Source organism: Osmerus eperlanus, chromosome 10, assembly GCF_963692335.1.
Source record: "Osmerus eperlanus chromosome 10, fOsmEpe2.1, whole genome shotgun sequence".
Lineage (NCBI taxonomy): Eukaryota > Metazoa > Chordata > Actinopteri > Osmeriformes > Osmeridae > Osmerus > Osmerus eperlanus.
This window is the reverse complement of record NC_085027.1, coordinates 176,584-191,319: the sequence shown is the minus strand read 5'-3', so window position 1 is coordinate 191,319 and position 14,736 is coordinate 176,584. Positions and strand designations below refer to the sequence as shown.

General features: G+C 45.7%; 1 protein-coding gene across 2 annotated transcripts; it reads left to right on the top strand.

The window, feature by feature from the left end:
- The first annotated feature begins 2,154 nt into the window (after positions 1-2,154).
- arfgap2 (ADP-ribosylation factor GTPase activating protein 2) lies at positions 2,155-14,608 on the top strand. Of its 2 annotated transcripts, none has more exons than XM_062471246.1 (16): positions 2,155-2,311; positions 3,477-3,595; positions 4,048-4,120; positions 4,376-4,507; positions 4,810-4,893; positions 5,052-5,145; positions 7,574-7,627; positions 8,600-8,652; positions 9,716-9,852; positions 9,929-10,060; positions 10,299-10,427; positions 11,456-11,608; positions 11,709-11,835; positions 13,419-13,506; positions 13,826-13,947; positions 14,072-14,608. In XM_062471246.1, exons 1-16 carry the CDS (start codon positions 2,240-2,242, stop codon positions 14,090-14,092), a joined length of 1,590 nt encoding a protein of 529 aa, XP_062327230.1. In that variant the 5' UTR covers positions 2,155-2,239; the 3' UTR covers positions 14,093-14,608. The 2 variants fall into 2 exon arrangements, with proteins under 2 accessions (XP_062327230.1, XP_062327229.1); XM_062471245.1 differs by having other exon boundaries at positions 4,810-4,905.
- Positions 14,609-14,736: the final 128 nt, after the last annotated feature.

The following is a 14,736-nucleotide window of genomic DNA, read 5'->3' as shown; positions in this document are numbered from 1 at the left end:
CAGAACGCTGCGGTCCATCAGGACCAAAACCTCACGCCATAAGAACAGTTTCTTTCCATCTGCTACTGGCCTCTTCAACAAGGCCAAGGACTGAGGGTAGGCGTATTGCAGCCAATCACCTTCTCAGCAGTGCAGATGATACAGAGGGCGTATCCAGCTGAAAACACATGTGCAGTATATTAATTTTGGACATTTTCAATGTCAAAAAGCAATGTTGTAGTTAAAGTTTCACGTTAAATTTAACTGATATTTATATTTCATATAAATGGCTCCTCCCCTGAGGAGCTGTATATAATTTATTATAGGTTAACCCAGACCCATAGAAAGAGAGTTGTGACACTTCCATAGACTCCCATTGTTATCGAGGAATGCGGAAGTAAAGCGTGTCACAGGTCACAACTACGTGACCTGTAGTTCCAAACATTGCATTTTCCACCGTTCAACCTCATTCATTTTCAGTGTCTCCGAAGCAAGTTAGCTGGTAAATTGATGAAAATCCTTAATTTTTTCAGATTTTTACCACCACATATCAATTGTTATTAGTAGTATTTCATATAGCTAGCTTTAGATAAAGTTTATCGTAAGATTATAGCTTGTTTGATTCGAAACGCAGTTAGAGCTCGACTGTAGGTCTAGTATCTAACATAAGCAACACTTTTACTGAAGCTAGCTAGAGAGCACGTGTATCATAACCAGAAGTCAGTTGGCTTATAGTCTGTCAAATTAGTTCTAGTTATTAGTGTTCGTTGGCATACAAAGTAAGTCTTCTATAGAGCTCTTAGCCTAGTTAGTAGAGCTAGCAACAATGAATTGCAGATTAAGGGGTCCGAAGCAAGTTAGCTGGTAAATTCACGAAAATCTTGCATTTTTTCATATTTCGACCACCACATATCAATTGTTATTAGTAGTATTTTATATAGCCAGCTTTAGTTAAAGTTTATCGTAAGCTTGTTAGATTCTAAATGCAGTTGGAGCTAGACTGTAGGTCTACGTAAGCAACACTTTTACTCTAGCTAGCTGTACGTGAATCATAGCCAGAAGATCACCGGATCACTACAAACAAAAGGAGTGGAAGAACACTGGACATATTGTACAATAAAATGTTTTATTGAATCCAGTTGGTTGCCTTGTTTATTCTGTTCTATTTACCAAACTCCTTAATTGTCTTAAATTGAGCAGTTGCTGGTGATAATGGTTAGATTCAACTTGCATCAAGTACTACAAATATAAGTGTTGTTAATGTGGTCAATTGTAAGTGGGCTGATGAATAAAAAAACGTTTAACAAGTCCCATTTACTTCAACAGTCAAAGGTTAAACGTTAAGTGGAACAATATAGTCCTCATCAGGCTACTGTTTGGTATGTACAGTATGGTCAGAGCCTGTTTAAGGATTATATTATAGACCATAGGACCATATTAGACATTCTCTGGTATGGTACAGTACAGTTGGTACAGTATGGTAGCTAGCATAGACATTTCTTAGCCTGGCTCTGCCCTCCTACGTACTTCCGCTCAAATTAGATTTTGCTTCTGTACTAGGTCTGGCCATGAGGTACTTAAGTCAGATGTCTCCGGTTAATTTTATACCGGCCAATCAGCGAACAGAGGGAGTGGCTGAGAACGATGACGTTGATGTCTTGCGCTAGTTTGTGTTGTAGTTCCGTAATGGCGGCGGAGAAAGATGCGAGCTAAGCCATTCGGTCCGTTGTACCAACGCTGACGAATATCCATAAGCTAAAGCCGGAGCAAGAACACCGAGCCTGTTTCATTCATCATTTGCCTGAGAAAGTGACTTCCGTTGGCCAGCTTCATTGAAACCATTCAAACCGGTTGACAGCAGTGGGGTTTTTTGGAACTACAGCGAGCTACATGACGCACGTGATCACGTGTCGGCGAGATCAAAGCGTGTTGCAACTCTCTTTTTCTATGGCTCTGGGTTAACCCTATAAATTAATCCTCACTCCAGAGACAAGACGTGATCGCTTTTATTGTTGTGAAGCATAAACAAAATACAGATTGTTTTCTTAATGCATTAAAGGACAGTATCACAAAACTTGTTAGAATAAAAATCTAGCATTCTGGCAGATGGATTGTTTTCGGCACAACGCCTGTCTCGCCATCCTGAACAAAAGGTGGCGATGATGTACCTATTTGAGGTTGGTAGCAGTCTGCCGTTAGCCTTAAACTGAAGAAGAAGACGAAGAAGAAGTTGAAGAAGAAGAATTAGAAAGGTGACAAGATGGCTACGGAACCAAACAAGAATGAAATAATGACAATTTTTAAGAAATTAAGATCCATACCAACAAATAAGGTAACACTACATTATGGTGTGATTTATGTTGCTAGTTAAACGTTAACAAAAAGGTGGCACGTTTTTTCATCCATTTATTGAGTTATAACTCAGCTATAGTCAGCTAACTGAACTAGCAAGCTCAAAGTGGACGCTTCGGTTCGAATAATCTAATGATTTGAGGTCCATTAGCTACTCTAGCGCTATGGCAGTTTTGTGCAAGTGGTTAGATAGCATTATTGTAGCTAGAGCTACATCTACTTGCGTTATTCGCAGGCTTTTCAGTGGCGTTGGTTACCACTGGCTAGTAGCTTGTAGTCCAGGCTAACTCCGCCGACAAGCCTTTTCTTCGTAAAACCGTCAACCAATCCAGCCACGTATACAGTCCGGCTACATACCAGTACTACTGTAGCTAGCTAAATCGCTACTGTTCTAACGCTAGCTTCCTTACAATCCACCTGATTATTAGGTGGTAGCTTATGTTCCATATTCTTGTTAGCACTGACTGATAACTAGATTTAGGTAGCTACAATCTCCCGTCCTGTGTATAGCTTGAACGGACCGCCTAGCTAAAGACAAATTCGTGTTGTTTATGTCTGTTAGAGGCATAGTCTAGATTGCTGGTGGCCTTGGATGAATCTGGGTAACACATCCCTTCTGGTGGTGTTAATGGTGGCTCTTATAAAGATCGGGAATAGGTGCGTTGTGCTTTCCGACGTGGTTGCCTTTTAGAGCCACTGCAGAATCAGCTCCGTCCGAGGGTCATTGCTGATCCAATGCGGAGTCCATGTGATGTAGTACGCTATCCCCGGGAACCCATACTCATAGATGACAAACGCAGTTACTTCGCCCTAGCCGCATTCAGGTACGCCTGCGAGTATTGGTGCCGGGGGCTCGAACTCCTTGTTTAACACAACTGCGATAGCCTACATATCCCCGGAACCCGAGGCCAGAACTTTGTCGATAGTATCCGGTGCCGCACAGTGAGCTGGTCGCGGTGACGCAGGACGCTGATATATTTCCTGTTAAAGAGTCTTGAACCATGGGGTAATAAAAGTGAGGGATTTTTATTGTATTTTTTTTGTAGATAAAGACCATCAACAGAGACCCTATAGTTAGAATTTCACACTGTGGAAGTGGCAGATCTTAATGTCTACATTCTTTCCCTGTGTGTCTGTTTACCCAGGCATGCTTTGACTGTGCAGCCAAGAATCCCAGCTGGGCTAGTGTACCATACGGAGTGTTCTTGTGCATTGACTGCTCTGGGATCCATCGATCTCTTGGCGTACACTTAAGCTTCATCAGGTAGATCGCTTAAGCATTAGGAATTAGACTCCAGGATGCTCTGTAATAAACACAGTGACACACATTGCAAAATGTTTTTGCTCTTGGTTTCTCTGCACCTAGTCAGTATTTTTCAACACTCTTTAAAATATGTAAATCAGTGGATAGAAATTGGGTACATAGAGAACCAACATACATTTGACTTCTTAGTTAAAACTCTTTAAAAAAAACTGTTTTAAAAGGTTTAAGTGACATTGATGCATACATGGTCCATTGATTTATTGTATAATTTCAATTGTACTTTTGTAAATTACAATAAAACATATTTTTCCATGTATTATTTAGTATTGCTTGTATTTGTTTTTTTTTGTTCATGTTTCTGAAGGTAGCCAGATATTTTGAAGGCCTTGTGTTGGTCATCTGTGCTGTTTAGTCTCAAACTGTTGGGTGAACTGACTGCTTCTGTTTGTCAGATCAACTGAACTGGACTCCAACTGGAACTGGTTTCAGCTGAGATGTATGCAATTTGGAGGCAATGCTAATGCAGTAAGTTAAAGCAATCGCATGCTTGTGGAGGAGCAGCTATAAAGGAGAACAGGGATTGCTCTACTTCTGGCCCGGCACAGATATGTGCCGGCACGTCAGTTGTTATGGTGAAGAGGGTGAAATAATGTTTTTGTAGACTTTGTGTTTGTGGTTGTATTTAATCTGAATATGGCCTCCTGCCATGGGCTTGTGTATCAAACGTAACAGAAGTCTCAAATCTTGTAACTTCATTAATGGTTTTTCCGTTGTCTAAAGGCAGCATTCTTTAACCAGCATGGTTGCTCCATCAACGAAACCAATGCCAAGTACAGCAGTCGTGCTGCCCAGATGTACCGAGAGAAGATCAGACATCTTGCCAATGCTGCCCTGTCTAAATATGGTTCAGATGTATGTAGAGGAGTCCAGCAATGGCCTTTTAGCTGGTTTGGTGTTTGTTTAACATTGTATGCATTTATGCAAAGTATACACATACATGTATAACTTTTATGTATGTAAATGTATTTTTTTTTTGTTGCAAAAGTCTTAGGCACTCAATCGTTTTTTACATGAATATTGTCTTAAATATTTCTTGTTTCGTCTTCTGTTTTGGTATATATTAGCTAAACAATTATGGGAACAGTTACAGTGTTATCGTTTTAATTTAAAACAAGATATTTACAATAATAATGGCTATCACTTGTCACCTACAGTTGTGGATTGATACCCCGGGAGTGATCGGCCAGTCAGTGGCTCCTGAGAAGAAAGAAACAGATTTCTTTGCCGAGCACACTCAGGTATGCCGTCAGGTATGCTGTGCTAGTGACTTAGGAATGCTGTCTTAGTTAACCCTAACAACCAGGGTTAACCCTAACCAAACGAGGTGTCTGAACCGTTCAGGATTAGGACCTCCATGCTTCATCTTCTGAAAAAATATTGCTTCTTTTGCTTTCAGCCGGTGAACAGTTGGGATATGGAGTCCCCCTCCCTGGGAGAGCAGAACGTGCTGCTGGAGGAGCGCTCCCAGCCCCCCGACTGCTGCCTCTCACGTGAGCACCGCACACCCAGCCGGGGGGCACAATCTGTGGGCAGTAGGGAAGCATCATGTGGGGCAGTAGGGAAGCATCATGTGGGGGGCAGTAGGGAAGCATCATGTGGGGCAGTAGGGAAGCATCATGTGGGGCAGTAGGGAAGCATCATGTGGGGGGCAGTAGGGAAGCATCATGTGGGGGGCAGTAGGGAAGCATCATGTGGGGGGCAGTAGGGAAGGATCATGTGGGGCAGTAGGGAAGCATCATGTGGGGCAGTAGGGAAGCATCATGTGGGGCAGTAGGGAAGCATCATGTGGGGGGCAGTAGGGAAGCATCATGTGGGGGGCAGTAGGGAAGGATCATGTGGGGCAGTAGGGAAGCATCATGTGGGGCAGTAGGGAAGCATCATGTGGGGCAGTAGGGAAGCATCATGTGGGGGGCAGTAGGGAAGCATCATGTGGGGCAGTAGGGAAGCATCATGTGGGGGGCAGTAGGGAAGCATCATGTGGGGCAGTAGGGAAGCATCATGTGGGGGGCAGTAGGGAAGCATCATGTGGGGCAGTAGGGAAGCATCATGTGGGGCAGTAGGGAAGCATCATGTGGGGGGCAGTAGGGAAGCATCATGTGGGGGGCAGTAGGGAAGCATCATGTGGGGGGCAGTAGGGAAGCATCATGTGGGGCAGTAGGGAAGCATCATGTGGGGCAGTAGGGAAGCATCATGTGGGGCAGTAGGGAAGCATCATGTGGGGGGCAGTAGGGAAGCATCATGTGGGGCAGTAGGGAAGCATCATGTGGGGGGCAGTAGGGAAGCATCATGTGGGGCAGTAGGGAAGCATCATGTGGGGGGCAGTAGGGAAGCATCATGTGGGGCAGTAGGGAAGCATCATGTGGGGGGCAGTAGGGAAGCATCATGTGGGGGGCAGTAGGGAAGCATCATGTGGGGCAGTAGGGAAGCATCATGTGGGGGGCAGTAGGGAAGGATCATGTGGGGCAGTAGGGAAGCATCATGTGGGGGGCAGTAGGGAAGCATCATGTGGGGGGCAGTAGGGAAGCATCATGTGGGGGGCAGTAGGGAGGCATCATGTGGGGCAGTAGGGAAGCATCATGTGGGGGGCAGTAGGGAAGCATCATGTGGGGCAGTAGGGAAGCATCATGTGGGGCAGTAGGGAAGCATCATGTGGGGCAGTAGGGAAGCATCATGTGGGGGGCAGTATGGAAGCATCATGTGGGGGGCAGTATGGAAGCATCATGTGGGGGGCAGTAGGGAAGCATCATGTGGGGCAGTAGGGAAGCATCATGTGGGGCAGTAGGGAAGCATCATGTGGGGGGCAGTAGGGAAGCATCATGTGGGGGGCAGTAGGGAAGCATCATGTGGGGCAGTAGGGAAGCATCATGTGGGGCAGTAGGGAAGCATCATGTGGGGCAGTAGGGAAGGATCATGTGGGGCAGTAGGGAAGCATCATGTGGGGCAGGAGGGAAGGATCATGTGGGGCAGTAGGGAAGCATCATGTGGGGGGCAGTAGGGAAGCATCATGTGGGGCAGTAGGGAAGCATCATGTGGGGCAGTAGGGAAGCATCATGTGGGGGGCAGTAGGGAAGCATCATGTGGGGCAGTAGGGAAGCATCATGTGGGGGGCAGTAGGGAAGCATCATGTGGGGCAGTAGGGAAGCATCATGTGGGGGGCAGTAGGGAAGCATCATGTGGGGCAGTAGGGAAGCATCATGTGGGGCAGTAGGGAAGCATCATGTGGGGGGCAGTAGGGAAGCATCATGTGGGGGGCAGTAGGGAAGCATCATGTGGGGCAGTAGGGAAGCATCATGTGGGGCAGTAGGGAAGCATCATGTGGGGCAGTAGGGAAGCATCATGTGGGGCAGTAGGGAAGCATCATGTGGGGCAGTAGGGAAGCATCATGTGGGGGGCAGTAGGGAAGCATCATGTGGGGCAGTAGGGAAGCATCATGTGGGGGGCAGTAGGGAAGCATCATGTGGGGCAGTAGGGAAGCATCATGTGGGGGGCAGTAGGGAAGCATCATGTGGGGGGCAGTAGGGAAGCATCATGTGGGGCAGTAGGGAAGCATCATGTGGGGCAGTAGGGAAGCATCATGTGGGGCAGTAGGGAAGCATCATGTGGGGCAGTAGGGAAGCATCATGTGGGCCAGTATTCTGGAGGCAGTAGGGGAGGAACATGTAGTGGGGCAGTATGTGGAGGAAAATCTCCTCATGACCTGTCGACTATAGTGGCTGACAAGATGCTTAGTCTTCAAACTTCAAAGATATGACCTCAACTGAATCCCGCAGTGGACGTATAACCATTTACTTTTGTTTCTTGCCGTAAGGGTGAACAAAACTTGCACACAAAGTAGATTCTGTATTGAATGATAACTATAAGGACTTCATTCCAGTAACGTACATGTGGTTTTGCACTCACCTGAATAATTGTGTTCAGAATCGGAGGGTCCTAACATTGAGGGGCTGAGTTTGTCACCCAAGCAAGCCGGCGGTGAGTCCTCCAGATCTTACATTTACATCTTATTTACATTTTACATTTAGTCATTTAGCAGACGCTCTTATCCAGAGCGACTTACAGTAAGTACAGGGACATTCCCCCCGAGGCAAGTAGGGTGAAGTGCCTTGCCCAAGGACACAACGTCATTTTGCACGGCCAGGAATCGAACTGGCAACCTTCCGATTACTACATTGACATTTATTCATTTAGCAGACGCTTTTATCCAAAGCGACTTCCAAGAGAGAGCTTTACAAAGTGCATAGGTCACTGATCATAACAACGAGATAGCCACAAAACATTGCGAGTAGCCAAAACATGAAGCACACATTGTGAACAACCAAAATAAGTGCCAAAGGGAAGAACCATAAGAGCATGTAGTTAAACAAGTTACAATTAAACAACATGAACTGCTATAAGTGCAAGTGTACCTGTGGAAAAAGCAAGCAACAATAATAAAAACAATATATCACAGCGAGTACAAAAATTTAAGTCAATTACTAGCCCGATTCCCTAACCGCTCAGCCACCTGACTCATCTTATATTTTTTATTGCATTTTGTTACTGTTGCATTGTTTTTGCTGTCTAAAATAGAGAACATCTTTATTATTGAGTTTAGCAAATGTATAGCAGTCACAGTAACTATGCCTTTTTGTTGAATAGAGGTCTTTCTCCCACACTCACCTTTCCCACTGGAGCTACTGATACTGTGTCTTTGGGTCGTTTAATCAAACCAATGTGATTGTTCCTTTCCCAGAAGTCCCTATTCCTAGTTGGTTGGCACAGCCTCTATGGTTGCCATGGAGAAACAGTCCTGATTATGCTTGTCTATCCTTTCTGTTGTATTACCCCTCAACTCAGTATTTTAGGAGAGATAATTATGTTTTTGTTATCAATTTTGTTATCAAAATTGATGTGAGATCCTTAATGATGCCTATTATGATGTTTCATAGTAAGTTTGTGTTTCAGATGTGAAGCCCTCCATTATTGGGAAGAAGAAACCGACCACGGCTAAGAAAGGGGTGGGTATCTGAGGGCAGATCCTCTAGGTGCAGGCTAGGGTTCATTAGGGTTCAGTCATAAACAGCCTGATGACCGATTTCTTGTTCCAAGCCCTATTGGGGCCAAAACTAACTTAATGGGAGCCTGGAAGTCCTGGGGGTTAAGGTTAGGGGTGCTAATGGGAGCCTGGAAGGCCTGGGGGTTAAGGTTAGGGGTGCTAATGGGAGCCTGGAAGGCCTGGGGGTTAAGGTTAGGGGTGCTGGGTGCCTGGAAGGCCTGGGGGTTAAGGTTAGGGGTGCTGGAAGGCCTGGGGGTTAAGGTTAGGGGTGCTGGAAGGCCTGGGGGTTAAGGTTAGGGGTGCTGGAAGGCCTGGGGGTTAAGGTTAGGGGTGCTGGAAGGCCTGGGGGTTAGGGTTAGGGGTGCTGGAAGGCCTGGGGGTTAAGGTTAGGGGTGCTGGGTGCCTGGAAGGCCTGGGGGTTAGGGTTAGGGGTGCTGGAAGGCCTGGGGGTTAAGGTTAGGGGTGCTGGAAGGCCTGGGGGTTAAGGTTAGGGGTGCTGGAAGGCCTGGGGGTTAAGGTTAGGGGTGCTAATGGGAGCCTGGAAGGCCTGGGGGTTAAGGTTAGGGGTGCTGGAAGGCCTGGGGGTTAAGGTTAGGGGTGCTGGAAGGCCTGGGGGTTAAGGTTAGGGGTGCTGGAAGGCCTGGGGGTTAAGGTTAGGGGTGCTGGAAGGCCTGGGGGTTAAGGTTAGGGGTGCTGGAAGGCCTGGGGGTTAGGGTTAGGGGTGCTGGAAGGCCTGGGGGTTAAGGTTAGGGGTGCTGGGTGCCTGGAAGGCCTGGGGGTTAGGGTTAGGGGTGCTGGAAGGCCTGGGGGTTAAGGTTAGGGGTGCTGGAAGGCCTGGGGGTTAAGGTTAGGGGTGCTGGAAGGCCTGGGGGTTAAGGTTAGGGGTGCTAATGGGAGCCTGGAAGGCCTGGGGGTTAAGGTTAGGGGTGCTGGAAGGCCTGGGGGTTAAGGTTAGGGGTGCTGGAAGGCCTGGGGGTTAAGGTTAGGGGTGCTGGGTGCGGTTATGACTCTCTGCTGTTCTACAGCTGGGGGCCAGGAAGGGCCTGGGGGCCCAGAAGGTGAGCAGTTCCAGCTTCTCCCAGGTGGAGCAGCAGGCGCTGGAGGCTGAGAAGATGAAGGAGGAGCGGGCGGAGGAGGCCAAGAAGCAGGCCGAGGAGTCCATGTGAGGAAACTGCGCCGTCCTCAAAGTTTTCACATCGCTGGTGTTGAATAATATTGATGTGGGGATGATGTTGCAGTGTAGCATCAATGCGGTTGGCCTACAAGGAACTGGAAATTGACAGAAAGATGGAGGATAAGAAGATGAGCAACCTGGAGGGGAGGAAGAGAGAGCAGGCTGAAAGGCTGGGCATGGGATTTGGCAACAGAAGGTAACAGTATAACATATTTGCTTCTTAATTAGAACGTCACAATTGTCTTGACTGTTAGAAAATAGTGACTATTGTAAGTGGTAAGGCCTCAGCCTTACATGGTACGCGCACTAATCTGAAGAGCTGTGTCAGATCTGTCTAAACTAGACTCTAATTTATGGTCAGAATAATGAGCAGATCATTTAAGCTTATATAATGAATGCACAGTGTTGTTTTAAGGTTGTATTGTCTTTCCCAGTGCCGTCTCTCACTCAGTGATGTCGGAGATGCAAGTGATCGAGCAGGAGACTCCTGTCGGGGCTAAGTCCTCTCCTCGCTCTAAACTGGACATGTTCGATGAGCCCGGCTTCACATGTGGACCCCCCAAGTAGGTTCATAATCTTGCCTTTCATTGACTCTATACTTCTGCATTTGTTTAAAATGATGCAACTGTGCATGTAACTGTGCTGTAAATGGTAAAAGGAATTTCTGGTGCTGGTGTATATAGTGTATCTCTAGGGTTAGGTACAAGGATAACCATGTGTGTTCTGGGTGCAGGTACAAGGATAACCATGTGTGTTCTGGGTGCAGGTACAAGGATAACCATGTGTGTTCTGGGTGCAGGTACAAGGATAACCATGTGTGTTCTGGGTGCAGGTACAAGGATAACCATGTGTGTTCTGGGTGCAGGTACAAGGATAACCATGTGTGTTCTGGGTGCAGGTACAAGGATAACCATGTGTGTTCTGGGTGCAGGTACAAGGATAACCATGTGTGTTCTGGGTGCAGGTACAAGGATAACCATGTGTGTTCTGGGTGCAGGTACAAGGATAACCATGTGTGTTCTGGGTGCAGGTACAAGGATAACCATGTGTGTTCTGGGTGCAGGTACAAGGATAACCATGTGTGTTCTGGGTGCAGGTACAAGGATAACCATGTGTGTTCTGGGTGCAGGTACAAGGATAACCATGTGTGTTCTGGGTGCAGGTACAAGGATAACCATGTGTGTTCTGGGTGCAGGTACAAGGATAACCATGTGTGTTCTGGGTGCAGGTACAAGGATAACCATGTGTGTTCTGGGTGCAGGTACAAGGATAACCATGTGTGTTCTGGGTGCAGGTACAAGGATAACCATGTGTGTTCTGGGTGCAGGTACAAGGATAACCATGTGTGTTCTGGGTGCAGGTACAAGGATAACCATGTGTGTTCTGGGTGCAGGTACAAGGATAACCATGTGTGTTCTGGGTGCAGGTACAAGGATAACCATGTGTGTTCTGGGTGCAGGTACAAGGATAACCATGTGTGTTCTGGGTGCAGGTACAAGGATAACCATGTGTGTTCTGGGTGCAGGTACAAGGATAACCATGTGTGTTCTGGGTGCAGGTACAAGGATAACCATGTGTGTTCTGGGTGCAGGTACAAGGATAACCCATTCACCACCGGGGACAGTTTTGGAACCCGGTGGGACGCCGAGGGAGGGACTGCCTCCTTCACCTCGTCTTGGGCGCTGGAGAAAGTGGAGCCCAAAGAGGAGGTCACCATCTCCAGCATCCAGCCCATTGGAGAGAGGTGTGTGTGTGTGATTAGGAAGTTTATGTGTGTGAGATTAGGACTGTGTGTGTAGAACATGAATGAACCCAGTAGTGATGCCTGCTGCTCGTGTGATCAGACTGCCCAACCGTCGCAAGGCCGAGGCGAGCTTGTCCGTAGCAGAGTCCAGTGAAGCCAGGCAGAAGTTCGCCAACGCCAAGGCCATCTCCTCAGACATGTTCTTTGGACGTGAGAGCAATGCAGAGGTAAAAAATGTAATACAAATGCTGGCTATTCTACTTATTGGGTGTACATGCCTATGGCAAGGCTCAACCTATATTCTCTCTTGTGTATATATATATTAGTGGTGGGCATAGATTAATTTTTTTAATCTAGATTAATCTCACTGTAATCTTGGCGTTAATCTAGATTAAAATGGCTCATTTGAATTCCGCCGAAGGCATTCAGAATATGTGTGCTACCCAAATAATGACCAGAAGTAAGTCTTTGAGAACGGGTTTCTCAAGCCAGGTGGCGCATTAGACCAGGAGCTCATCTCCTGTTTCCAAAATGCATCACAAACTGCTTGAGAAAGCTGTTTTACTATGATAATTGGTGATGAAAATAATTTATGTTCAATAAGATGTACTTGTGTTTATCAACTGTTTATTAGATTAGTTAGCTTGGCTGATAGAGCTGTGCTGACGGGCTTGCCTCGGTTGCACTCAAACATCGTAGTTTGACAGCGACTCTTCCCCTGCGCTACATCAGTGCTTGATAACATGTAGCTAGCTATGTTTCCAGCCTGTGATATCAACACCCTGTATTTTTTACCGTCTTTCGACTGGTTGGCTCCCGCGATTCCCACATATCAGTAGTCTAGTAGCACTAGCTTCGCTTTAAAACTGACCCCCTTGTCTTCAGACAGGGACGTTGTTACTGACACAGAATGATCACTTCCGGTAAACTTATTTTAGCCGGTTTTCCAGAAATACATTTCAAGCATATTTACGTTTTTGGGGGCATTTTTTCAGTTTACAGAGGGCATTGTTTGAATCGCAATTCTGCCAAGATACTGCCAGTGGCAACTTTGTTAGATATAGGTTAGGACCATTTTTACACAAGTTTGCCCTATTATTTTATTTTGATGCCACTTTTTCAACTATGTGAGGCTGCAACATAGCCTGTCACCATTCCCTTTTGCACCAAGGGAAATGACAAGAGAACCCTGTGTCATTCTACACTTCAATATTAGTATTCTGAAGTGTAAATGAGCAGCAACAAATGTAGCCTATGCTTTTTAATCTATGCCATCTTCATAAATAAAAATGTATGCATACTTAGGCTATTTAAAATATACAGAAATATCAGTTGTAAAATTTCAGATGAAAATTTTCAACAAAACTCACCCATCATCAACCGACGAAAGCACACCTCAGAATTTCCCCAGAAATTGTACCCTCTGTAGTTTAACATTTCTTTTCATGCTAAATAAGTATTTATCATCTATTTCCGTACCAAAGATCCGAGATTTGAGGTCCAACAATCGAATCAGCATGTGATCTTAAACATGGCAACATTCTAGGGTCATTCTTCTGGATTGCATTAAAAAAAGTAGATTATTGTTCCATAGGGAAAGTAATGAATGTGTTACACATAGACAATGGTTCAGGTGGAGGAAGTGTGATGAAGGTGAAGAGTTTGCATGGGGTAGAGATGAGTGGAAGAACACAGACTTGCAGCAATGAATGAAACCATATCATCGGGTACTGGACTTCCTCTATTTCCTGTCCACAGCAGTCTTATCTAAGTGTAGGAGGACATTGGTGTAAATGTGTTTTTGTTGCAGTATGATGCAAAGACACGCTTGGAAGGCATGTCAGGCAGCACATCCATCAGCTCTGCTGACCTGTTTGGAGAGAGCACTGATCGCACAGGTAAAACACTCCCCAACCAACCCTAAGCTACAGGTAACCCTAACCCACACCAGGTAAACCCTAACCCAACTCAGGTAAAAGTTACTTATTGATGCTATTTTCAACTGTTCCTGTTAAATACAGATGTTTTGTTGATACTGACCAGTGAAATACTGTTACAACACTTCTGACCCTTAATTTTCTGCTGTACCAACTGCACTATTTTGTATGTTGCTTTGGATAAGTGTCTGCTAAATATAAAATGTGTTTGTACCTGTGCATGTGTTTAGCAAGGGCTTGTTAAACCTCCTCTTCTCTGGGGTTTGATGTTGTCCTGCAGGCGTGTCTGGGTTTGACAGTGTGTTACCCACCAGCCCTGACATCGCCCAGTTCAAACAGGGCGTGAAGACAGTGGCTGGCAAGATGGCGGTCCTCGCTAACGGAGTCATGAACACCATCCAGGTGAAGGAACTTGACAATATACACAGAAATGGATCAAATGTTAACCTATTCGCCAACATAAATGATCATATTGACAGAGAGTGGATCTGACACTCACAAGTCCTTCCTGTTTTGTGCTAATTAGGATCGCTATGGCTCCTACTGATCAGCCCTGGAGGATCAGCCACCGTGTTGTTTAGGAGAAATGACTACTGCTAAGTGTTCTGCAGTCTGCCGTGTGTGAGAGGAGAGGTCTCCCTGTGTTCCTTCACCTGTAGAGAGCAACAATCAGACAGTATTTTTTTTTCTGAAGTACAGCACCAGGATTCCGGTTTTAAACTGTATTTTATCCTGTTTTTGGTCAACAATTTCACAGATTCAGAATTAGATTCAAGTGATAAAATCAAACTGACACATGATACAATTTTATGGATGTCTCTAAATTGAAGACGTTTTATTTTGGAAACACTGAAATGTCACTCATTAGCAATTATAAATCATTTTTTTTTGGGGGGGGGGTGATTTTATAACAACAATAACATACTTAACATTTTCTCCCATTTAATTTGCGTTCAGTACTTGCTGATATTACCAGTTTTTTGGGATCCAATTTCAATTGAGGTAACCTCCAGGATATAAAAAATGTTAAATAGTAAACTAAATACAATCATTTTAAATTGTGTGTAACTGCTTATTCAGTTTACAATAAGAATGTGTCTTGGTGTCCTGACTAGCAGGCTGCTGGGCGTCCCAGGATGCAGATGCAGCATGTTGCCAAATATGCAACTTTGTCCATCACCTTATTGGCTT